General features: G+C 44.5%; 3 protein-coding genes across 6 annotated transcripts; 1 reads left to right on the forward strand and 2 right to left on the reverse strand.

Moving 5' to 3' along the window:
- Positions 1-1,155: 1,155 nt before the first annotated feature.
- On the reverse strand, positions 1,156-10,283 carry fbxo28 (F-box protein 28). The gene is made up of 5 exons (XM_088933954.1): positions 10,049-10,283; positions 8,282-8,391; positions 6,832-6,970; positions 6,186-6,381; positions 1,156-5,198 (listed from the first exon to the last, which is right to left on the reverse strand). Exons 1-5 carry the CDS (start codon positions 10,235-10,237, stop codon positions 4,801-4,803), a joined length of 1,032 nt encoding a protein of 343 aa, XP_088790080.1. The 5' UTR covers positions 10,238-10,283; the 3' UTR covers positions 1,156-4,800.
- Positions 10,284-10,908: 625 nt separating this feature from the next.
- polr1c (RNA polymerase I and III subunit C) lies at positions 10,909-17,726 on the reverse strand. 2 transcript variants are annotated; one of them, XM_088934111.1, is made up of 10 exons: positions 17,592-17,726; positions 16,556-16,684; positions 16,209-16,280; positions 15,984-16,091; positions 15,456-15,588; positions 15,208-15,327; positions 14,163-14,315; positions 13,517-13,666; positions 12,843-12,959; positions 10,909-11,447 (listed from the first exon to the last, which is right to left on the reverse strand). In XM_088934111.1, the coding sequence occupies exons 1-10, from the start codon at positions 17,724-17,726 to the stop codon at positions 11,329-11,331; spliced, it is 1,236 nt and encodes a 411-aa protein (XP_088790237.1). In that variant the 3' UTR covers positions 10,909-11,328. The 2 variants fall into 2 exon arrangements, with proteins under 2 accessions (XP_088790237.1, XP_088790238.1); XM_088934112.1 differs by having other exon boundaries at positions 16,556-16,679; positions 17,592-17,618.
- Positions 17,601-25,072, forward strand: yipf3 (Yip1 domain family, member 3). Of its 3 annotated transcripts, none has more exons than XM_088934114.1 (9): positions 17,601-17,844; positions 18,995-19,201; positions 19,809-19,915; positions 20,756-20,801; positions 21,879-21,971; positions 22,265-22,396; positions 22,657-22,770; positions 23,892-24,015; positions 24,163-25,072. In XM_088934114.1, exons 1-9 carry the CDS (start codon positions 17,773-17,775, stop codon positions 24,291-24,293), a joined length of 1,026 nt encoding a protein of 341 aa, XP_088790240.1. In that variant the 5' UTR covers positions 17,601-17,772; the 3' UTR covers positions 24,294-25,072. The 3 variants fall into 3 exon arrangements, with proteins under 3 accessions (XP_088790240.1, XP_088790241.1, XP_088790239.1); XM_088934115.1 differs by having other exon boundaries at positions 18,998-19,201; XM_088934113.1 differs by lacking the exon at positions 17,601-17,844 and having other exon boundaries at positions 18,782-19,201.
- Positions 25,073-25,180: the final 108 nt, after the last annotated feature.

A 25,180-nucleotide genomic window follows, 5' to 3' on the forward strand; every position in this document is an offset into this window, starting at 1 on the left:
ATGTAATTAAGTTCTGTGGGAAAGCAATGCTCTCCTCTAAGAAACCAATTTTATCACCAGCTAACTCTGAACCACCCACTAAATAATTCAAATTCAACTTTTCTACAGAAAAAGCTCACAGTGCCAAATGCAATTATAACTTTAGGTTCTCTCTCGTTAATCTTTGCAGTAGTCACAATACATTGCAGTGAGCTAGGTAATAATGATTGCCTTCAGTCACTGATTCTTTATTGTACATTAATGCTCAGAGTACAAGTTGCATCATCTAATAAACCCAGTCTATTAAAATCTGTAATAGTCTTTTGGACAACATCGTCTGTCAACCTTCACCCAAGAAGACCTAGAGATTTGATCATTTGAAAAAGGATTATAGATGTATGGTTCTAAGTCATTAGACCTCCAACTGTTAATACTTCTAATTTCTAAGGTCTGGTACTGTATATTTGACATAGTACAAGAAAACTTTTTAAACGTTACAAATATTCCTATGTTCTGTACTGGCTACCAGCTAGCCCAATTACAAAATGCAAAATGATACCCTTAAATAAATTGTAATAATTAACTTAGCAGCATACATAGGTTTCACTCAGCTCAGTGCATCATAGTCATGGAAAAGGAGCAGCAGTGTTTCTGGATACAACCAACTATCAGGTAACCCTGTATAAACTGGAAAAAAGGAGCACCTGCAAGAATGTGTCAGCAAAGCCTAAAAATATGAAAAAACAGTGCTTATTTTTTCTAAAACAGCACAAGTTAAAAAGTCAGCACAAGTTAAAAAGTCCTTCCAATATTCCCAAGTAGTTATGTCCAAGCTCTCAGTAATCTGAACAAAATGGGAATACAGCAGATAAGTTATCTGGGAGTGAGTGGTACAGAGCTCGCCTGCTTCAATTAGGTCTTTGGTGAATTTTGTGAATGTGCAGGAGCTGTATAGCAAGAATCGGTAATCTGTAACAGAAACAGCTCAGGATCAGGGCACAGTATTTATACCTTCAGTTAAAATATTTAAAACAGACTACAAGGTGCTGGCTTTTACTTCTGTATCGAAATTTTGGTGCAACGGTATAAGCAGATGAAAACCGAAAACGAAGACCAAAACGACAGGAGGCCAGACAAGTAAGCAGGATGAAAAAATATCCAAAAGACATTTAAAAATACTGTAACATTAGCCTCTTTTAATATAATGATTTATTTAACAATAATGTGTGCAACAAACCATCGGTTAACCAAAAACAGGTCATTTACAAGATTATTCTTCTTACATACATGAAATAATTCACAATCTAAACTTTGAATACATAAAGATTACAGTACAGTCATTTCTAAACATGAGACGCAGTCTCTTATATTAAGCCACAAGCTCTAATAGTCCCGTGTTCAGCCACACTCTGTATCAGTGTGCATCTATGCGTGTGTGTTTATACTCTCCACTTACAGTTAGTGTCAGTGGTTACTCCCATTAAAATATCTCACAGCCTGAAGGGCAGAAACCACATCACTTTACACATATTAAGTGGATGTTTTCTTCCAACCTTTAAAGTCAGGAGTCTCTTTTGGCAAGCAGTGATCCACCCTGGCTAACGCAAATTTCAAACCAAGGGATTTTAGAAGATTACCTGCATGGCAACGCAAAGCACTGCTTTCTGAACCACGACCTGAATTAATGTGCTCATCCCTACGAAAGGAAGAGTTAGGGAGAGGAAAGAAAAACATGATTTTATCCCCTTCCCCCTCATAAAAACTGAACATGAGAACAGGAATTATATGGTTCATATATTAAAAAATAATAATTTGGCAAATCTACATTTCTTTAAGGTTATTATATTTCATGCAATTTGCAGCCTTGCTTGAAAAATCACAAGTCATGAACGGCATCTCTTAAACGAAATAATAAAACGAGTCAGAATGAACTACTAGCATTGCACATAGGGACAGTGCTTTAGGCACTATAGAAATCAGCACCTCACTGAAGCTATGCTGACGAGATTAAAAAAGGGAGTGTGAACATTCTTGTTAGCAGACAGTGCTGGAGCTGGTTCTTCAGACTCGACTGTACTGTGCACATCGCTTCCTGACAATGTGTTCTGATATATCTGTAAAATATCAATGATATTTTCAGGCTAAAGCCGGATCTGATGAATTAGTAACAGTCTTGACGAACCACCTAAAAGTCCTAAATAACATTCTTTCCATTTCTTTTATGCTGGCCCAGACAATAAATGGTCATAACTGACAATACGTCAGAAACAGAAATGTGCCATTTCTCCAGCCACAGAACAGTCTCACAGGAGAACACAAATCTGGTTTGGTTCAACGACCAAAGTCTCTGTAAAATGACAGGCCGATCATTTCCAAGCTTTAAACTAATGAAAGGAGCTTTACAATCAAACACCTTGCAGTACTGTGATGACAAACAGCAGCAAACGTATTTTCAAGTCCAGATGCATAATAGCCTGACTGCCATCAGGGAGAAATAGAGTGGATCTGAACACTTTCATGTAAGGATCTCTAACTCACAAACTCCAGGATAATTTATTTCAATGCAGTTACAGTATTGTAACTTACTGAGATGTCAAGAAGGCAGTGATATCCAAGAAATGGCAGAGGAAACTAAAACCATGCTTCGGCATTCCATAAAATGTATTCATTTACGTACTATAAAAAAGGTAAATGGATGAAACGACTTAATTCGTTACAAACCTGTCAGGATTAGTATCAGTGGGAAGTCACTCTTTGTGGGAAATACGATGATCATGCAGTTATGCTTTGAGTAGCTGACCACACCTATGGCACCCAAACTGCCAGAACTGCCACCCTTCCACTGCTTCAAACCTGCTTCCGTAGCAGAGCTGGGATAGTAGGTGGCTGTTTAGCACGGAAAACGGAGGCAATATCCTCATGCGGCAGACAAGCGAGGAGTTTAAATAGAAGATAGAAGTTCTTCTTACTAATTCACGGCAAGAGATACAGCACGGTGTCACCAGCTACACAGTACCTCCAGGCTGTCCCGGCCTGCTCATCAGGAGGACATGGAGATGCACCGAGCGGGGCAAAGGGCAGGGGTGCATGGGAACACGTCCGATAAAAACGCCACTCCTCCAACCAGCTGGGCAAGACAAAGGCCGAGTCCCAGACTGACCCAATGCCTGAGTGCAACCAACACCCGCCACCACGAGTGCTGCTCTGGGATGGCGACCCCACTGGCTGGCATAAAAAAGGGAAAAGGAGTACACCTTCAGAGTGGAGACATCCACAGCACAACCCGGGGTCAAGACACTCCAGATCTTATTTCTCTGTGCTGAGCTGGACGCCTGACGGAGGCCTTTCCGAAAGACGAAGAAACACCTTGTGCCGAACGAGTGCGGCTCAAAGCAGTTCTCATCTACAGATAAAAATCAACACCGAATGAAATCACGGGGACCTGTCTGAAAACACAGGAACAAAGAAAATATTCAGCGCAGCTCTCCGCAGGTCTGCTAATTAACACCAGTAACAACACCTGCCTTACTTTTCTTTTTTTAGAATTATGAACAGGCCTTGGTTACACAAGGAGGAAAAAAACTTTACCCCCTTAATTTATGCATCACAAAATCTGTTTTCAGCGTCTGCTCATCAACGTGTCGAAGGCGCTCGGCTCGCAGCTGCCAGAGATCCACAGCCAGAGCCGTGAGCACGCTCTCTCGTGTGTCACTGTGAATACCTTTCACATCAGGGGTCTTCGGAATTAACGTAAAAAATGGCTAAAAAAACATTGCGAAAAATGTTAACTTGGATGTTAAGAGATCTATACTGTATATTTATATATACGCACACATAGCAGGAAGAATCTCTGTTACCAGGGTGACAGTCCTGTTATGTTCAGGGCAAGGTGTGGGTTCAAGATGCAGCAGAAAATGTCTCTCTCTGAAAAATGCTGTGGTTTCACTTTCTGCTTAAAAATTAACAAACCTACAGTAGCGACAGAGGCCAAGGTAGATTTGACATTATCTTGTACTTAAATACTATTCTTGACTAAATAAATCTTGATTAAAATGAATTGTCGATGTAAATTCATTTCAAGATCTTCAGCTTTTGAACAGCCTGGTTTGTGCGTTACTGGAAAATCTCAAAATAAATTTCTTTAATGTCTACTCCTGGACGTTTGCTACAGTATTGCCAATCACATATAGGACCCTGCTGGCTTCAGAACACTAACTGCAAGGAGGTAATTCCCTGGAATGAATCGATCAAATCTAAAAAAAATCCGATAACTGGAGACCAAGTTCATGCCTGGAGGTGGAAGAATAAATATGCTAAAAATTTAAATATTTCCTACATCTGCAGCCACATGGTGACTGGCAAACCCCCACAGTTCCACACTTTTATGAGAGAGCTCTCCAATTTTTCTAACCACCAGTAAAGCGATTTTAACGCGGAATGTTCAGGCAAGCAGAATGACTCTCTTTGGCTGGATATATTCCCGTAGTCATTCGCCGTCAACGGCTACATCTAGACATCACTACTACCCTCCAGACCGCTTTCTTCCCCGTCTCCTCTCTGCTGTGTCAGGACTAGGCGGTGGTCTGGGCGCTGGTTTAAAATGAATACGATACCCTAGCAGTCGGCAGCATCCCAATCCCCAGGCGCTGGGGCAAATCCCATGAGCGTGCCAGAGGGATGGAAGGGGTGGCCAAAGAGGAGAGGGCAACCAGCTGGCGGAAAACAGAGAAGCCCCCTCCCACGCCCCTCACCCACTCTACAGACGACAACGGAAAAGAAAAAAAAACGGGGGACGACAAAAAAAAAAGCACGAGCTCCCTTTTATTTTTTGCTGCGGAGACGCTTGGACTGGCGAGGGGAGTCCGGCGCCTTCCTGGCTCGCTTGCAGGGTATCTCGGCGCCCCCCGGCACCGCCGCCCGGCCGCCCCCGCCCCCCACGGCGCTCTCCATCAGTTCGCGGAGCTTGTGCTCCAGCTCGGCCAGCCGGGCGTTCTGCTCCCCGATCACCTGCGTCTGCTCCAGCAGCTTCTGCTCCTGGTCCTGCAGCTGCTTCTGCTGCTCCAGCTGCTTGGCGCGCACCTCCGAGATCTCCCGCCGCAGCGCCGTCATGGCTGCCCCGTTCACCTTCACCTGCTGCTGCACCTTAGTCATCTCCGAGCGCGACGGCGTGTTCTTGGCCAGGAGGGACATGGTGGTCAGGGAGGTGGAGGGGCCTGCGACTAGGGGGGGAGGGGGAGACAGGACGTGAGGGCAGAGCCAGGGAGGAAAGACTCATGGATTGCTCTCAGGAAACAGATCCGACAGGAAAAGCAAGTGCAGGACTTCTGCTCAGTGGTAATTATTCATGCAAATGCCTCACAAGATATTCAGAAATATCGCTCGACTACGCCCTATGGTATCACTGTGGCTGAAAAGCTGATCAACACATTTGTGTTCTCGAATTTACTACTGTAATGCTCTACTTTCTGGGGTTTCTAAATCTACTTTGAACAAACTGCAGTATGTCCAAAATTCAGCAGCCAGAATCCTGACCAAGTCTAGTGCAAATGATCACATTACTCCTATCCTGGAGTCCTTGCACTGGCTTCCTGTCAAATTCCATGTGGATTTTAAAATTCTCATGCTCACCTATAAGGCTCTGCATGGCTTGGCACCTTAGTACCTGTCTGAACTATTATCGCCCTACTCCCCACCTCACAACCTTCGCTCTTCTAATTCTGCTCTCCTAACTGTCCCCCAAGCCCGTCTACATTGTATGGGTGACAGGGCCTTCTCCTGTTATGCCCCCAAGCTCTGGCACTCTCTGCCCAAGGATATCGGAGAGCCACCTTCTCTAAACTCCTTCAAATCCAGACTCAAAACCCTCTTCTTTAGAAAAGCCTTTACTTAACTGTTCCATTCTTCACCCCTCTGCTCTTCTTAGTACCACCATCCTCAGTCTCCTCTGTATATTGTAATTGTTTTATCTTACGTATTCTTTATATTTATTGTTGTAGACATTCTGTAAAGCGCTTTGAGAAGCCACCTTTAAAGGCACTATATAAAATAAAGTTTTTTATTATTTAACCCACTACTGCAACAAGCTAAAGCTACATCCTGCCTTGTCTTTGACCAGCGACACACTGATCCCCCTTCCGCTGCTCCGCGCTGTGACTGCCCTGAGACGTGGGACGCTGTCTTTGACTGGGCCGGGCCGAGGACAGTACCTGGGGTGGAGCCGATGAGGCGGCCCGAGAGATCCGCTCCAGGGAGCTTCTTCTTGAGGATGGGGACGATTTTCTCGTCGAAGTACTCCATGGCCATGGAGGAGATGTCCCGCAGCTCCTGCAGCACCTCGTGCGCCCGCTGCGGGGCCCGCGTGGAGTTCACGTAGCGCAGCACGCGGTAGATCTCGTCGATCACCTGCCGACACGGCAAAGCATGGCCACGGGTTAGAGAACGGAGAAGAGGCCAAACCATTCTGGCTGCCGGTCTCCGCATTGCGCGTATTGCACCGGCTCTGAATCATCCTTCGGCTGTCCTTGCTAATACTTCACTACAGCGCCATCTGGTGGGCAGGTCCTGAAGTGGGTGAAGATCTAATTGAAGGAGGTTTGCAATCCGTTTTTATCTTTGTTATACAGGTCACATTACACTGACAAATATAACTTTGTAATTTACAGTAGACTTGTACTAGAACACAATTTTAGCACTAAACGGAAGTATGAGCAAAAACGCAGAGGTGAGAATGTGAGCCTGGAGGGTTCCGGAGCCTAAACCAGCAGGCACAAGGTGCAGGGCAAGACTACACCCTGGAGGGGTGCACTGCCTGGCCCCTGCTCTGCCATGTGCACAGAGCGGGAAGCGTCTTACCTTTCCAGGGATAAAGCAGCAGAGGTTGGAGTCGACGTACTTCATGAAGGTCATGTTGAGCAAGGAGAGGCGGGTTTCCACAGCCGCGAGGATGTCCGCGTGGCGAGCCAGCGAGTGGTTCCTCCGTTCCGACTCCCGCCTGGAAACCACAGAATCGTACGTCTTTCTACTGAACACTGGGGCTCGGCACAGCCAGAGGCAAGAGAGAAACCATCAACACCTGGGAAAAAATACAGCCACTGGGAGTTCCCATGCGGCCGCACACAATTGACTGAACCTTGCTAGAGGGATTGCCTCTTGGCTCTCAGCGCCCCCTTGTGGCCTCTCGGGTAGTTACAGCTGTGTGAGTGAGGGACGTACCTCCCTTCTAATTGGCACCAAGTCTCCAGTGATGTGTAAAATGACACCTGATGCAAGCTCAACAGCACAAATTAGGTTTTTCTTTCTAGCTCCAACAGAACATGTTTAATATTTTATCTTCGAAAGGCTCTTATTTATTCCAGCAAGGAAACCTGTTCAATTCACTGACTGAAAACACTGCGGTTAAACAAGATACATGTTCATGGAAGAGAAGGGGGAATTTCTGCAACACCATCTTCTGATTTAGGTCTAGTAAGGCTTCAGGCCATCTAAAGATCCATCAGTTGCCATAGGCAATTAAACCATCCAACAGCAAAATATAACAACATCCCTGCCTTCATGCGATACACATCCCTGCAGTAATGGAAAATTCTGTAGCAAAAACGCTATCCTCACTTTTTCAGAACCCCTTCCTCTCTTGGCGCAGCTGTGTAAAAATCTCTGCATGATCTAGTTCAGAATCATGCAGCCCAAGCTGTGCTCAAAGAAATATATCTAAAAACGCTCATAATATTTTCACTACTATTACAGTATATGTCACAAGATATTTAGAACACTTCTGCAAATCACATTAAAGTACTTAGCCAGCGCTGACATAATTGGGTTAGTCTCATTAAATTATTTGCAATTCTACTCTGGAAATGTCACTCCCTCATCAAATATTTATGTATTCCGCACCGAGGGTGTACATTTCACTAGTAAACAACGATCCACTTCCACTCCGCTGGTTACAGGCAATGAAGACTGAACTACTGACACAGAAGCGCGTCTTCACCCTCATCTGAGATTACACTGAGAATTTTGGAAACGTTACAACAAACCAAAACCAACCTGAAATATGCATCACAGATTTTCACACAAAAGCATCTTTGGCTATGCAAAATTTAACAATCTCCAAAAACTTAATACCACTTGACTATATATTTGAGTTTTGTAGTCTATATATATATATTATATTGTGAAAGCATAATGTATGTAAGAGACCCTTCCTCCTTTAAAAATGTGTTCCAAAATGCAATGGGTTTAAAGTTCAATTTAAAGATAGAGTTGAATTGTGGCGCAGACTGTAGACAGAGATACCGGCACACACCTGGGCAGCTGGGCTTTCACCTGTTTCTGGCACAAACTGTGGTATCGTTCCACTTTTAGAAAGCCCTGGTTAAGCATGCGCTGGCAGATCATGTCCATCCGCTTGCACACCTAAGACAACACAAGAAAACCAGACGGCCATTAGACAACACAAGAAAGGCTGCAAAACAAAAAGAAGTTAAATACGATCTGGACTCCATAGGATATGATAACAATGCAGAGAAGGGGAATGCTTTATCGCCAGGCTGAAAGAACCAAACCTTCTTAGTCTTCAACAGCGAAGACGAGGAGGGCTCCCACTAAAAGCACTGAAGATCCTCAAAGGCGCTGACCAAGTCAAAGAAGTGGACATGACGGAAACACGAACCACAGCACACAGATGGATACCAAAGATAAGAGTAAGCCTGAGATTAGGAGGAACTTTATGCAAAGGGTACGTATGGAACAAGTTACCCAGCCAGATTTTGGAAGCCATATCCTGGTTTCCTTCAGGAAAGAGCTGGATGACATCCTTGGATGAATAAGATATCCATTGGATTAACTACCCATCCAAAAGGCCTCCCCCTAGTTTTTAACCATTCTTCTTGTAACTTTAATATAGGGCTACAACAATCCAAGTAAGATGATAAATGATGAACTCTGACCCCTCAACCCTGACTTTTCTTTCAACCCTTTTTAGCTCAAAAGGCTGTACCGTTTCACCATGGTCCTAAATGTTTCATTCTCTCATCCTGCCTATTCTCTGTCAGATCAGATAGCTCCCTGCTCCAGTGACCCTGGAGCTGTATGCAGGGGGGAGACTGGGTGAGGGTCTAAGCAGTTTCAGGGTGTGACCGGGAGCTGAGGGTAAGGACAGCTGGTCCAGAGAGATCAGTGTGCTTAAGCCATCTGCTGAAAAGACATGTGCAATTTCGGATTACCTTGGAAGACCAAGACTGATTCTTAGCAAGGACATTTCAATATCAGAAACCTGACTACTACTTACAGAAACCGCCATTCCCTTTGGCTCAGCTTTGAATACATCAATCCATATAGGGCAAGGTGAAAATCTCTCAGGTTGCTTCATGTAACAGCCAAAACAGCTACCTCTCATCACTCTGAAAGGCTGGAAGGCTTTTTCTAAGATTCCATTTTAGATGGAATGTAAGATTAATTATAAGGCATGACATCCATGCACCTTTAGTTATATTTATAGAATGTATTCACCTAGAAATGTGATGATAAGAGATGCTCTCATAGTATTACCGATAATTATAACATTAGCTCGCACAAATATAACGCAAGTTAATTAACTCTTCACCATAAATTGACAGTGTCAGACTAGACCAGGTCGGGTTCCTTCAGAAAAGCGTTTACATTTTCACAGCATAAGCAAAAAAAACACCCCCCCACTGACGTGGTAGCACAATATTAAAAGGTAGATTTTGACTAAATCTTATAGCTCTTCATAATAAAGAAGTTTAATATTTCAAAAACACCGAGGGGGGGTTGTATTTCCTGCCACATTCGCTTCAACAGAACAACGGTAGGAACACGTTACTTATTTTCAGCTAATTTAAAAGTAGCTGGGCTCCAGAAAACTCGTTTAGTCCAAGTTCCGTCTACCGCTGGGCCTTGCTGCTACCAGCGGGATTTTTTATACGCGCTAAACTTTTATGTCGTAATCAAATGCATGTTTTTGTTATCTACGAAAACCTGAAAACGTTACAAAAACAAAACAGCCAACACTGTCCCCACTGACGATCCGAGTTTTTTTGTTCCGTCTCACCAGGCGAAGCAGGCTGATTTCGTCGTAAGACAGGAAATTAAGGATGGTCTCAATCGCCACAATGGGAAGACCCAGCAGCGGGTTGTTCTGATGAGGCTGGTCCGGCGGAGGAGTCGACAGTCTTGGGGACACTGACCCGGATTCCAGCGCTCCGACACCTCCATCCACTCTGTCTTCCACGGCCGCCATCTTCGTCTACTGAGGAATCAAGGAAGTGACGTACAGGATGGGCAAACTAATGGAGGAAGTGCTTTCCCATGCTATCATACTCATTAGAAATGTTGAGGAAGCCATCATTATTCCTGGCACTTTTGTGTAACTTATTTTACCTTTTTATGATGCTACTTGATAAAATTTCAACGAATGATCGATTTCTTTTTGTTTTCAAAGCTTGTTAACAGGATGCTCTTGTATTTCAATAACAAACATTTTAATCGTGATATAGAATAATTGCATACTAATTAAAAGTGAATTTTATTTTCTATAGTAACCAGTTAAATTGCTAAAAAGCTAGACACTCCGTTCCTGGGAGGAAAGGAAATCTTTTCAGAGTCAACTTTCCTTAGCTGTCCTTAATTTCATTTTCAAAAGTTGCATTTACCGGTTTTGAAAGATACTAACAGTTTAAAATGAGGATACGTTCTACATTTATCTGTGCTTTGAATAATCAGACCAGGTGACCCACCTGTATTTATAGATTTAAATGCGTTTTGGGATTAGATTAAGATTTTATTATAAAGAAATCGTTAAACATTTTTAATCACTGCAAGACAATAAGTACAGTCCTTTCATGTGCTCTGAACTCTATAAGACAGATGAAGGAAACATGATTTAGAGATGAAAATACCCAGAGCTTTTCAGTCCATCTTTTAATACAACACAAAATATGAACGTACATGACACTTGGTGCACATTGTGGAATAATAATGCCCCAGCAGTCGTTTTGAGTACTTCACACTTGATGGAGCAAATACGTGACTCGCTAAAAAAAAAAAAACACCGACTGCAATAAATAATTTAGAACCACCGTGGTTTTTGAGCATTAATTCACAAAAATATGTAGATAACTCTCCACCCCCTCACCCCCCTTCCGAGCTTCAGGAGTGGTGGTATTTACAGCTTCGGCTGCACCGTATTGATTAATGAGGTGGACTGACTCCCTGCAACAGGCTACTGGGAGGCCCGTTTCAAGACCGTGCCCTTCACATTCCAGCAGGTCCCGGCCGGGCTGCCTCGAACGAGCCGCGCTCCGGGGTCTCCATCAAGCCCGTCTCCGCCCATCAGTCCACCTCGGCCGCATCCAGCTCGGAGAGGAACTTGTCACACTTGGCCATGAGGACCTTGATGGCTTCGCTCACCAGGATGTAGTGGGGCAGGATCCCCGTCGACTCCACCGAAACTGCACAGGAGGCGAGAGGAGAGGTCAGACCCTACAGCGGTCAGAGTCACAGAGCAGGACTCCACCGAAACTGCACAGGAGACGAGAGGAGAGGTCAGACCCTACAGCGGTCAGAGTCACAGAGCAGGACTCCACCGAAACTGCACAGGAGGCGAGAGGAGAGGTCAGACCCTACAGCGGTCAGAGTCAAAGAGCAGGACTCCAGTGAAACTGCACAGGAGGCGAGAGGAGAGGTCAGACCCTACAGCGGTCAGAGTCACAGAGCAGGATTCCAGTGAAACTGCACAGGAGGCGAGAGGAGAGGTCAGACCCTACAGCGGTCAGAGTCACAGAGCAGGACTCCAGTGAAACTGCACAGGAGGCGAGAGGAGAGGTCAGACCCTACAGCGGTCAGAGTCACAGAGCAGGACTCCAGTGAAACTGCACAGGAGGCGAGAGGAGAGGTCAGACCCTGTAGCGGTCAGAGTCACCGAGCAGGACTCCACCGAAACTGCACAGGAGGCGAGAGGAGAGGTCAGACCCTGCAGCGGTCAGAGTCACAGAGCAGGACACCCCCCACGAGCCTCTTTTCACCGTCACTCCCAGCCCTTTACAGGGAAAGGGGGGCTCAGGCAGTTCAATGCCACCAGGGAGTGCAGTTTGATCCCGGACGAAGCCCCCCTCCATTACAATGTGAAGTTCTTATGGGAACTGTACGTACTTGTGCACCCAAGCAGATTTTATAATTGTGCATGGGAACAATTTAAAAATGCATCCCCAGACTGACCTTAGTCAGGTTTATTCTATTAATTTTGGCCGTGGCATCATTCTGCTCTGCAATGTCAGACAAGGTTTGAAAGTGGTGCCTCTGGGGCCATGCACCATAATCATGAATATACCTCATAGTCAGGAGGAAAGTGGTTTCTAAGTGCTTTAGAACATGCACGAAAAGCTGGGCAAGAAAATATCAAATTCAGCCGGTGAAGGATCACTTTAAAAATCAAGAACTTGATGTTTAATTCATGCACATAATGTTGGCTTTCAAAGCAGCACGCCATTTAAAGATGTAAGATGACGTCAAACATAATAAACGTGCTCCACTCTCTCCTCATGAGCGCAGAGGAGGTATCAGGATACATTTAGACCACTCCTGCAGATGAACATCTACTGCATTATGTACAATTAACACCGGATGTATTCAACTGGCACTTTTCAGAGTAAAAGAAAAAGTGAGATAAGAAGTCACTAAGTTGAAAGAAAAATATGTGCAAAATGTAATTTCCCAATAACCAGTGTCTAACAATGGATATTAAGATGAAAGAGAGGTGAAGATATTTGGTTCTGGAGTGAATGACCAGACATGCCCGTGAAGACATTAGTGTTGAGACCCGCAGGAAGGAAGCAGCGAGGACGTACAGATGAAGTGGTTTCGCACTCGACCCAGCTTCACGATGTTCTTCAGGTCATCGTGGCGGAACACCTCCCTGCTGCAGGTGTCCAGCCGGCTGTTCGCCACCTTTGCGAACTTCTTCCCTGCATGGGACCAACACAAGCACAAACGGGACATTCAGGATACTCAGACACGCTCACTTTTATTTTTTAACGTTCACTTAAGGATAAAAATAAAGCTGGTGTTCCTGCGATTCACCCAAGTTAATACCCAAACTATTTAGATGGATCGCTTAGTCACTTGAGTTCACATCATTAAGACAGGTGATTAATGAGAGGAGCCCAGTCTGCCCTCCTAGCCTGTTCGATCCAAAGGTTTCATGCAGCTGTTTCATTAAGGGACACAGGTTATAAGTTTCAACTCCATGGGAGGGTAGCTTGTTCCATACTCCCACAAACCTCTGTGTAAAGAAGTGCCTGCTTGTCTTGGTCTTCAATACGCTTCCACATAGTTTCCACTTGTGTCCTCTGTTTCATGTGGCACTATTCATCGTGACTGCAGAGCAGGTAATGGGCCCATCCCTTCCTGATCAAGTGGTAGTTTGTGTCGAAACACTGTTCTGAAAAGCGCTCAGCTAACCTAACTGCTGCTAAGACACGAAGAGATTGTAAACAGCCCTCACTCTCTGGGCTTGACCTACCGCCAGCACTCTCAATCTCGATCACGCCTGGAGAGAAGCAGCGCTTCAGCTTCTCCGCCAGCTCCCCCTCTACGGGCTGCAGCAGAGTGATCTCTGGCAGCAGGCGGTAGCTGGCCGTGGCCACCGGGGAGAACTTAGCATGGTCTTTTCCTGAGGAGGAAGAAAAGGAGATCACTGAGCTGTTCAATCCGGGCTTCAACAATCGCCATCAAAAAAAGAAAGCTGCTCACGAGAAATGACGCGGCCTGCGCAGGATAAGATGAGCTCAGCTTTTTTGGTAAAGGATGTTCTGAATTGAAGACTTGTAAACCATCCAGAACTCTAATGAGTCCGTCAGGTCTCGTTACACAGTGCTACGAGAATAACCACTCAAGGCTTTGTTTAAAAAATAATGCAAAACGCAATGTGTTTCTACATCAAAAATATACATAGCTGTTAACTGTCTTGTGATAAATGTGTCTAATACTCATGGTTTCACCAAAACTGTGTGGTGTACAATCACATTGATAGCTTTTGCAGTCCATCACCTTTGCTCGAAGGCCTCTGAGGCACTGCAGTCTGTCTAATCACAGCTCAGTACAAAAGAGCACCTGGTGCAGGGAACTGCCCTCCCTTCAGGTTACTCTCAAGAGGCTGGTGTCCTTACCCACACCCTTCACACAATGCATGACGATGTCCAGCTCCTGGCCGGGCCGCAGCTGTGCAATCAGAATGTCTCCATGAACGGGGCCAATACCCGCCTCCGCAAACAGGTCCGCCTGGTTCCCGAGAGGAGTCCACTTAATGTCCCTCGAGTAAACTGGGACAAAGCAGAGAAACAGAACTCAAACACACGAAACTCCTTACACGTATGAAAGGGCGATGTTGGTTTAAAGCTACTTCTTTTGCACGGTCTGGGGTCAACTGTGATGATTCTAAACTTATATGTTCTTAAGGCCCCTGGCAAAAAAGAGAAGGAAACACTTCTTAACGAGTCACACATGTTCTGCATAATACATATCCAAGTCAGGAGTTCTAAGTCCATATTTCAGAGAGAATCTGGTCTTAGTCTTTCCATTCTAATGGAGGTCTAAATCACTTAAGCCAATAGATCTCTGCTTGCTTGGTAGGCCTTTTTCTTAAGAATGTTTTCAGCTCTGAGAGAACTGTATGGCGTCTGTAATTAGCAACATTCCTATATCCATTTCTGGACTCTCCTCATTCGAGGGTCTGGGAACTAAGAACTTAGATTTCTGCAGAACAAGGACTGATGAGGGTGTATGGTACAGCGTATCTGGACATCATTAGTCACCTTTTAAGAGCTGTTTAGACAGAAATAAGGGTTGTTAGATTTCATGATGATAACACTTCTGCTGGAGGGTATTTTCAAAACCAAAAACTGAGTGCAGGGTTAGCATAAAACAAATTAAGCAAGTTCAATTCAAAGGATCAATTAGCTAAAGGAATCAATATTTCAGATGAAAAAATGACAAGGCTGTGAACCACTAATCACAGATTTATCAATCTAGATATTTTTAACAGTATCCAATTGGAAAGACTGCATGTACAGTAAACTGTTTGTTAGTTATAGCACATTAGTAGCTGCTAACCAATGCTTCCTTCCTCAGTTAAGGGCATGTTGCAGTTATTTCTTCTTTCCTGCCACTCCATGCTCTTGACTCAAGAGTCCAGATGTAAATAACAAAACATACCCATGTGGTTTATGTAGAGTTCACTGGGATCAGAGGAATCTTTGCTAGCTCTTGGGTTTCTGGTGCACTTGATCTTTAGTTGCAGTTGAATTGTGTCGATATCTGTGCCTTCTTCATCCCCTGTGCAAACATATGAAAACAGTTTCCACATCATTTCTCTCAGGATAAAATGCAGCTTGTACTGAGAGACGGCTGTAACTTCCACTACAGATTCGAACCTCCCAGAGGCCAACGATGATTCTGCTCACCTGCATTCCGGTACTCAAAAAGACGGGGGTCTGCTTTGATGGGGATCAGCCCCAGTCGATGTGCAAGAATCTCGTCCTGGACAATGGATGTGTTGTTGTACACAAACACTTTCTCTATAGCCATTGTGGGAACCTTAGCAAAGACAGCATTACAGAATTAGGTCTGGGCTATTCCAAGCAATGGGTCAGGTTTTTTCAGATAACTGAAAATAAGCACTCTGCGACAACACCCACAGCCTGAAACAGGTTTTCACGAAACTATCTTGAGCTACCATGAGGTGTGCATTTAAATTTGCATCTACAGTCACCTTAAGGTTTTTTAATATTACTTTTTTTTTCCTGTAAGTTCATCATACAAGCTAAGGAATATTCAACAGTCATTATTCCACACAATTCAAAGAGAAAATAGACTTACGTAGAATTTACCAACTAAAAAGATATACGTAGAATAGGAAAATGCTAATACTATACATTTTATTTGTTGTTGTTTTTTTTATTGAGAGCCTGGTATTTTCGGGAGATATTTACCTCTGCTAGTAAGATTCGACGGAACGCATTAGCGATAGCAGCGTCAATGCCCACCATGTCGAACTCCAGAGTATTTTCATCCATCCGAACCACGTCGATTCTAAAATTCTGTAAAATACAAATACTCGCGTTGCTTGAAACACACGATAAATAAAAGCGCAGGGAACCTGCTTCCATAAGCAGCAACTACTGACGCCAAAGATTACACCCGAGTTTTATCTTTACCTCTTCAAATTTTTTCCGGTTCCAGGTGTCATCGTACCCGGCATAATTACCAGGGAAGTCTGTCGTATGAACCTTGAAGAAAAGACATTTAATTACCCCTTATCCCAAAACAAATTATGTATTTTACAACACGCTTTACATTGTAAAGGAGAAATAGTAAACTAGTCTGCCTCATAAACCGTGTGCGTATCTGGAAAACCGGTTACTTATTTTAACTGTCGTCGGCATAGAATTGTACACATGACACAACAAACTTTCTTACGACAATAATAACACGTTTTTATTTGTACTATCTCATAGCCTATGAGGAACCAGCATCTCTCCACCACCTAGAAACAAGCACTCACATTTCGGACCCCAAACTCGCCCAGAATCACACGATCGCGAATCTCTTCCACGTTGCTCCTGGGCGCCGCCATTTCTGTACACTGTTGATTTTCCTGTTCTTCAACGTCATTTCCGCTCGTCGAGCTGTGCTTTGCAATAAAAAAATGTAACTGTCAAGTTGAGAACTGCTGACAATGCAGTTCCGTTATTTAATGATAAACTTTACTTTTATTGAACTGACACTATATTCTCAAAAAAGAATCAGTATTGTAATTATATATTATTGTAACTCACAATACCCTAGTATGTTTTATTTCCTTCATGGTCGAGCTCATGCCAGCAACCCTGCTACTCACACCTGGCAACCAACCCACTGAAACTAAGCAGGAGGTCTTAGCTGTGAGCCTGGCCAGTACCTGGATGGGAGACCTCCCGGGAAAAACTAAGGGTACTGCTGGAAGATGTTGTTAGTGGAAGCGTGCGTTCCTCTGCCGTATTGACCTCAGCGGTCATGCACTATCGCCTGCACCAGCTAAGCGACCAGACGCCCTGTACAGAGACTATTCTGATGATCCGCCCTTTTAAGGCATATAAACGAAAGGCGGCCGTTTAATCTGTCTAGCTATTTTGTGTTAATAGTAGCTAATCGAACTAAACTGGAGCTCGTCTAGATGTTTCTTTAAAGAAGGGAGGATAACGGCTTCGACATTCTGATGCATAGCTCAGCGCTGTTCATTTATATGAAATAAAGCGGAATAAAAGAAGTAGATTTGCCTATCCGACTCTCAGGGGAAACTGCCGGCCCTCTTGCGAGCACCAATACAAAAAAAAAAAAAAGATAGTTCAAGTAGGTTGCAAAGGAACAATCCCATGCTGTAAAGAGAAGAAAAGAAACACAACGTTTCGGCTGTGGAGCCTTCTTCCGGCGTCAAGGAGAAGGAGGCTCCACAGCCGAAACGTTGTGTTTCTTTTCTTCTCTTTCCAGCCGGGAATAAACCTGTCCTTGCTCCTGCGCGCGCGCACACACACACAAAACGAAAAAGGAGCTGAAGTCACGTTCTCGTCTCGCGAGAGGTCCCGCCAGCTCCACGTCTCCAGGCCTGGGTGTGCTTCCTGGTGGCCGAGAGCGAGCAGGGGTCTCGCCGAGCGACTTTTCTCCTGCCTTTGAGCGAGAATATTCAGTCTTAGCATATAAGGGCTGCGTCTCCGCTAGAGTGACAGTCCTGCGTGTCCGAAGATGTCCGCGCCGGGAGGAAATAAGAGCACCAACAGCGAGGCTTGGGGCAGCTTCGATGACAACCTGATTCAGGTAAACAAGAGCGACTCTCTCTCTCTCCTGACACTTCGGAGATAATACCGTCCCTTCTAATTAAAACACCGCTCGTTCTTTCTACTAGCGCAGCCGGCGTTAATTAAAAAAACAAACAAACGGGCATCATCTGTACCAGCGATGAACAAAAAACGTCGCCGAATATCGTAACAAAACGATTAAAAATAAATTCCAGTCACCACTAGCCTTTCATCAGCTTTTGTTGTTTGTTTTTTTTGCTGACGTTTTCCACATTCCTATAAGTCTTCCTATCCTTTTGTTTTCACAAGGTGGAGACGTTTTCACCAGTGTCTTGAGTCTGCCTCTTCGATTGTTGTGTGTTTAGAATTTGCTGCCTTTAACTGTGGATAATAGGTGTTGCTTCCGTTTTTTTGAAGCGGACTCAGTTTTTGTATTCACTTTAATCGATGCCTTTTGTCACAGTTTCTTGAATGGCTTGATATTTTGAGAACAGTCCAGTTTTAGGTGAAAGTGCTGGTAGCTCGATAGAATGCCAAATGTCCTGCAATTTTCAGCTCCAGCACGTCTGCTGTAGCTCCTGAGTAGCTCTGCTCAGTAATGTGGTAAGATATTGAGCAACACTACCTTACCCTCTGGGACAAACACAACAGAAACTGGATTTCTGTAGGAGTACACATGTACAGACTCAGTGACTGCAGCCTGGACATAGAAAGTGGACACAGGCAGACCTGGCTGTCTAGAGAGCACAGGCTCAGTGACCACAGCCTGGACATAGAAAGTGGACACAGGCAGCGCTGGCTGTCCAGAGAGGACAGATGGTGCTTTCACTGCCAGTGGGAAGAAGCTGAGACAAAGATGCACTTTCTGCTGCACGGAGAGAAATACTCTGGGATTAGTTGGACATTCTTCTCAAAATAACAAATCTAATCCCAGAATTCCCACGCCTGCCAGAATCAGAACAGCTCCCGTTCCTACTGGGGGAGAAAACGCACTGGAGCTGCAGCCCAGCGTCACAGCCTGAGGAGCTGAGAGTGAGCTGTCTCGCAACAATGTTTTATTTGATGGATGTAAAAGTCCAGTGGTGCTGTAAATGTCTGTTTCTGTCATGGCCGACCCGGTCATTTGTGGGAACCGGGTTGACCAGCCTGCTCCGTCCGTGGTGCGCCAGCAGGGTGGGGGCTCGGCCGTGATCGACATGGAGAACATGGACGACACGTCGGGCTCCAGCTTCGAGGACATGGGCGAGATGCACCAGCGCATGAAGGAGGAGGAGGAGGTGACGGAGGAGGCGGCCGCCACGGAGGAGGGCGAGGACGGAGAGTTCCTGGGGATGAAGGGCTTCCGGGGGCAGCTGGGCCGGCAGGTGGCTGACGAGGTCAGTGGGTGGGGTCCGCCGAGTACGGGGCTCCGGGGCCGAGCCAAGGTCCTGGACCCTGACGCACAGACCGGCCATCGTGCAGCACAGCGCAAGAGCGCAGGCGCCACGCATCTTTATTCATTTCCACATATTCCCTCGCACGGGCGTTTTAAAAGTGAGAACAGGGGCCAGCTCTTTACACAAAGAGTTGGGGGAGTGTGGAACAAGCTGCCCAGACATGTGCTTGAAGCCAGTGCTTTGGGGCTTCAAGATCATGAAGATCGTTGGATTCATTCACGGCTAGCGATATGGCTAGACGGGCGAAATGGCCTCCTCTCGTCTGTAACCTATGTTCAGACCGCTGATGAGTCCTCTGTTCTGTAGCTGCTTTGATTGCAAACTGTAGAATTTAATCTAACTGCCTGCAGAAAACTGGGCCAATTAAAAAGGAGCTTAATTTATTTTGGTTTACGTTTGACATTGCAAACCTTTAGAATTTGTTTGGATTGCTCCCGCATTTGTACAGGAACTGAAAGAATGAGAAAGAAGGAACCTTGGCTCCGAGCAGCCAGGTGTGGGGCTGGAGGCATGAAGAGGCTTATGTGTTGCTTTCCTTTCCGCCTAGGTGTGGCAGGCAGGGAAGAGGCAGGCCTCGAAGGCTTTTAACCTGTATGCCAACATCGACATCCTCAGACCGTACTTTGACGTTGAGCCCGTTCAAGTCAGGAACAGGTAAGGAATGTGAGGATACAGTGTTCTATCTGTGTTAGAAATGCAGTGGAGTTCCCCCTTCTGACAGAGGATCTGGCTCTACAAAAACACGTACAGTAGGGTTGCGACATCTGCGAATTTAACATTGATGAATTTGCTTATTCCGTGATTCGGTCTGGCCGACAAGGTCTTGGATGGAAGAAGAGCAGAGCGTGATGAAACTGAGCTGAAGGCTGAGCACAACTTTCAAACCAGCTGCACAACAGACCAGGATTGTGAGATGCATCTAGCTAGTGCGTGAGCCTCTCCCTGCCCCCTGCCCAAGTACCCACTACCCAGCACCCGCGCCTCAGCGTGCTCCTGTTTCTCTGCTGTAACAAACACTCCAGGTTCTGTGTCAGCAGTGTGGGGAATGACAGGCTTTACAAGCTCACTGACAGGTTTACTGCTCTTCTCAAGCACAGCCGGGATTCATGTTGTTTATTTTGTCTGATTAATGTACGTGTATGATCACTGTTGTTGTTTGTTTTTGTTGATCGATATTATTCTAATTAACTTCAAACCAATGCATTAGTACTTTAAATATCCTATAAGGAAGGATATGTTGTGTCTTTTAACCACACGTTCAAAATGTTGTAGTATATTATGCAATAGTATGGGAGTGAACTTGGTTATAGGCGAATTTGGCTATTCACAACAGTTTTCTGTACCAAACCCTCGCGAATGTCCAGACTCTACTGTAAATGTAATCTTTACTAAGACAAATAGTTGTTTTTCACTCTAGGGTTATTGCGTTGGCAGCACGTTGTCATTGAAGTATTTGAAATTAGTTTTCTTATTCACTCCGTTACTGTTTTCCAGGTTAATAGAATCATTGATTCCTGTAAGAATGATTAACTTTCCACAGGTAAGTGACACTGCTATGATTCCCCGAAATTCTGTACTTTCTAACAGACAATAATGTTCTATAATATTAAGAAACATAAGTGTCGCAGTTGTTTTTTTACATTTTACATTTTCTGCTCAAAAATGGGATGGCGTACAGTAAATAATGGCAAAAAATAAAGAGACAAAGATTGAACTAGATTTGTGGCCATTATAAACTGTTGTGGGTTTTTCTTTTTTGCATTCAAAGTAGCAGTTAGCCCCCGATTTCTGTCCATTTTCAGTGTAGAAGCTGATACCGTGACTAAACTGAGTATGGCTGTTTCTTTATAGTTTCTGGAAATAATAATGACAATTAAGGATATGGAAATGGGATTCTAGGAGCTAACGTGTTGTAACCGAGCAGCTGGAGTGTCAGAATTAGGATAAGTCAAGACACTCCAGATACTCAGAAAATGTCTAATAGGTCCACACATAACGTTACTGGGGTATTGGTAGCACCTGCTGGGAGCAGGTTTTCCCTATATAAGGGTTCGGTGAGTCTACAGTGGTTTGAGTTAGACCCTCACCGCCAGGGGGACAGTGAGAAACAGCCTTACGGGGAGACTCCTGACTGAGTAAAACACCCCGCAAAGGGGGCCGGATTCAGCAGCAACCCCGCAGGGCATCGGGGTGTCTAGAGTCCCGCAGTGAGGCTGCTGTCTGCCTGGGTCTGAAGATGAGACACATCTAGCATGATGTGTGCCATCTTGCATTATCAGTCATGCAGCAGGACTCTGAGTTCACACCGTCTCTCAGTGAGACTGTGATTAATAGAACCTTGTGGTGAGGTTAAGGCTGCTGGTTACAGTACTAATCTCCAGGCGGGACCTGAGGTGACAGGTTATTAATCTCGCAGTGAGACCTGAGGCTGCAGCGTTATCAGGAGCTGGGGAAGGCTCATCATAACTAACCGTCTCGGTCGTTCTGTGTCGGCCTGCTGGTAAAAAGAAGGCAATGAGAGCAGAGAGTTCATTTTTTGCATGTTCCGTTCTATATTTTCAGAGTAATGCACATTTGTAACTGCAGGATTTGATTTCTTTATCTTTCCCCCAACTAGAAAATTGCTGGGGAGCTGTATGGGCCCCTGATGCTGGTGTTCACTTTGGTTGCGATTTTGCTGCATGGAATGAAGACATCTGGAACTGTCATTGTAAGGAAGCTTTCCAAACCTTGCAGGATTGCAAAAATGCTACAAATTTCAGTGTCGTTTCAGTGTGGAGTATGAACTCCAGCAGTGCCAGTAATCACTGGTAGTTAATGATTTCCCTGAAGGACCAGATTTAAAACGCATATCTCTTAAATGTAATGGTGATCATTTCAACAGATTCTGCTTTTTGTTTAATCCAAAGAGACAGAAAGAGTTAAGTAGCTCTTGCGTTTATTAGTAAAGCCCTGCCAACTAGTCTGTTTTTAACATACAAACACCTTGTTGCCACCTGACAGAGAGAGGGCACCTTGATGGGCACAGCCATTGGCACCTGTTTTGGCTACTGGCTTGGTGTTGCTTCCTTCATCTATTTCCTGGCCTACCTGTCCAATGCTCAGATCACCATGCTGCAGATGTTATCACTGTTGGTATGTACTCCCCAACACAGACTCAAACCTTAAAGCTCTACACTACAGGATTCCTGTGTTCTTGTCAGTTCTGCACATTATTTATCAGGATTTACTCAGAAATAGTTAATTAATTTTGGATTTATTCAGGGGGGTGTACTTAGTGCTGCATGTGTTCTTCATGTTATCAGCAAGTCCACTTGTTTTCCATTCTGAAACATTTTGAAGAATGTCAATTAAATGATCTTGTTAAATCGCTTTTTGCTTCTTTGGTTTTACAGGGTTATGGTCTTTTTAGCCACTGCCTTGTTCTCTTCATCACCTACAATGTCCATTTTCACTCCCTCTTCTACATTCTGTGGTTGGTTATTGGGGGACTCTCCACACTGCGGATGGTGAGGATAAATACTTGAGGAATCTATTACATCTTTTGTTATTTTTGACAGAAACAGGAGAAGGGAACTGTATGGGTTGAAGTCCAGCAGATGCAAATGGTAGAGGACGTAGAGCTAAAATGAGCCAATGCACAGGAATAATTCAGTTATCTGCTGTGACCTCTAATTTAGAGTTAAACTGAACTTGTGTTAACCCTGGTAAGGCACTGTCACAGCTGAGATACTGTACTCAGCTCAGTTACTCAACTAGGGTATAAGCAACAGAATCATTTGTGTAGCTGATTATAAAGTTAGTCGCTTACATTATAGACACTCTTATTTTCAAACCGTCTTCTATGCGATCTGTGGTGATAAGTGCAACTACTCAAACATTAACAATATGGTGGGTTGACTATTTCATTTCCTCTAGTAAAGAAGAGTAAGCATAAAAATGTAATTTCATAGAGCAGGAGAGCAAGATTTTGTGGAGAAATGACAATGTATTTAATTTAGTTTTTGCCAGAAAAAAGATAACATTTTCACACAGGGGTTCCCCGTCCTGGTCTGGAGCCCCACAGACCTGTTTGTTTTTGTCCCAGCCAAGTTGTCAGTCACTCCATTGAATGTGTGATTGACTTAATAACAGGGTTAATTGGAACCGTGTGACCGTTTTCAGATTTTAGCCTTTTAACTGTTGTATTTCCTAATTAAAATCAAATCCCAAACTCTTGAGTCAAAAAAAAAAACATACTTGCAAATATTCCAACCCAGCAGCTTAGTAATTCAGTAAATGTTTCAATGAGGTAACTGAGCTCAGCTGGCATGAAACCCAGCAGGTGTGTGGGGCTCTGGGATCAGGATTGGGAACCGCTGTGTTAACGCACATCCCTGAGCGCATGAACTCTAGCTGACCCTGCGCGACAGCTTTGTCCACACACTTTTTTAAGTCGGGTGATTTCAGGAGCGATTTGACTGCCAACACCGAAATTTAGATTTGGAAACAGACATACGTGCACAGGCGTACATCTTTTTAAAACTGAAAGGCTGTTCAAAACCCCGTCACTAGCTGGGTGCACCGTCAGTGTTGTAGCAGGTCAGTCTCCAGTGAGCGCGTCCCTCTTCCTCTCTGTGTCCTAATTCAGGTCGCGGCTCTCATTTCCCGCACCGTGGGCCAGACCCCTCGTCTCCTGCTGTGTGGGACCCTCGCAGCCCTGCACATGCTCTTCCTGCTGTACCTCCACTTCACCTACCACAAGATTGTCGAAGGTATGGCTGTTCTGTCCCCTGCCGGACTGGAAACCGGCGATCGAGCTAGTTTGCTGTGTTCCAGTGGAGGCCAGCCTGTCTCAGTAGAGGTGCCTTATTCCCAGACAGGAAGCTGTGACCTACAGAGGCTTTGCTTTATGTCTGTAGGAATTCTGGACACCCTGGAAGGTCCCAATGTGCCGCCCATTCAGAGAGTGGCTCGAGACCTGCCCGCGATGTCGGCCACACTGGTGAACGCCACAGTGAAGAGCATCGGAGCCACTCTGCAGTCGCATTAGTTCGGTCAGGAATTCTGGGAGGAAGAGCAGCAGACCGTTCAACGTCGGATGTGAACTGTAAACACCAACAATATCCTTATTGCCAGAACTGGGGTAGAAATGAGTAACTTTTTATTAGCAAGTATTTAATGAGCACCGTCACATGGTGATGTGTATTCTGCGCATTAAAAGAGCAGAGCAGAAGTAAGGCCACAAAGCCCAGATCTTACAGAGTTCTGCGTAAGAGAATCACGGATTTCTGAAAAACACTTTTTTTTTAGCCTAGATGTCTTCTGGTTCGTGCAGCATTTCTTGTTTCAGGTGTTTTTTAACCATTTATTTTTTCTTCCTTTTTTTCAAGCACGGGTTTGTTACATTAAGTTTAATTGGGGATGTTGCAAATGCCATGAAATCTGTGCAGGGGAAAAGAAATTGTATTAGAGATGCTGTCTGAACATTGTTACAAAGACGTGAAATATGGAGGGGGGTAGAATTTGAAAAACATGGCTGCAGCATACTGCAGAAAGGCAGTGGCAGAAGAAATTGACAGGTTTTTAGTTTTTCGCACTCGGGGCTGTTAAAATGTGTGAAATCAAGAGCAGTCTGACTAATGTCAAAACATTTGATGTATATTTAGACCCAAGCAATTTATCTGTTGTTTATAGTAGAACTGGGCATTCATTTAATAGTTTGGTTAGATGGGGGTGGGAACTTAATGTAAAAGTAATGTTCTTCTTTTTTCCTGTTGTATATATAGTATAATGTATGTACTGTACATAAAATAAAGTATAAGAATCTTGTATGTTGTTGCAGTTTTTTTTAGCAAAGACTTCTACAAAGATCAAATCAAGAAGGTCTTGATAGACAGAATGGTTTAATCAACTAAATGCATGGGTATTTTGCATAAA

Source organism: Atractosteus spatula, chromosome 15, assembly GCF_055471065.1.
Source record: "Atractosteus spatula isolate fAtrSpa1 chromosome 15, fAtrSpa1.hap1, whole genome shotgun sequence".
NCBI classification, from domain to species: domain Eukaryota; kingdom Metazoa; phylum Chordata; class Actinopteri; order Semionotiformes; family Lepisosteidae; genus Atractosteus; species Atractosteus spatula.

Coding starts and splice junctions, on each gene's coding strand:
- polr1c (XM_088934111.1), bottom strand. CDS start 17,726: ATGCTAAGACTGAATATTCTCGCTCAAAGGCAGGAGAAAAGTCGCTCG. Junction 15,589..15,983: donor GTCGAATCTTACTAGCAGAG/GTAAATATCTCC, acceptor GTCTTTGCTAAG/GTTCCCACAATGGCTATAGA. Junction 13,667..14,162: donor GCATTGTGTGAAGGGTGTGG/GTAAGGACACCA, acceptor CTTCCTCCTCAG/GAAAAGACCATGCTAAGTTC.
- fbxo28 (XM_088933954.1), bottom strand. CDS start 10,237: ATGGCGGCCGTGGAAGACAGAGTGGATGGAGGTGTCGGAGCGCTGGAA. Junction 8,392..10,048: donor AAATCAGCCTGCTTCGCCTG/GTGAGACGGAAC, acceptor GTGTTGTCTTAG/GTGTGCAAGCGGATGGACAT. Junction 6,971..8,281: donor GTGAAAGCCCAGCTGCCCAG/GTGTGTGCCGGT, acceptor TGTGGTTTCCAG/GCGGGAGTCGGAACGGAGGA.
- yipf3 (XM_088934113.1), top strand. CDS start 18,917: ATGTCTGTTTCTGTCATGGCCGACCCGGTCATTTGTGGGAACCGGGTT. Junction 19,916..20,755: donor CCCGTTCAAGTCAGGAACAG/GTAAGGAATGTG, acceptor ACTGTTTTCCAG/GTTAATAGAATCATTGATTC. Junction 21,972..22,264: donor AGACATCTGGAACTGTCATT/GTAAGGAAGCTT, acceptor GCCACCTGACAG/AGAGAGGGCACCTTGATGGG.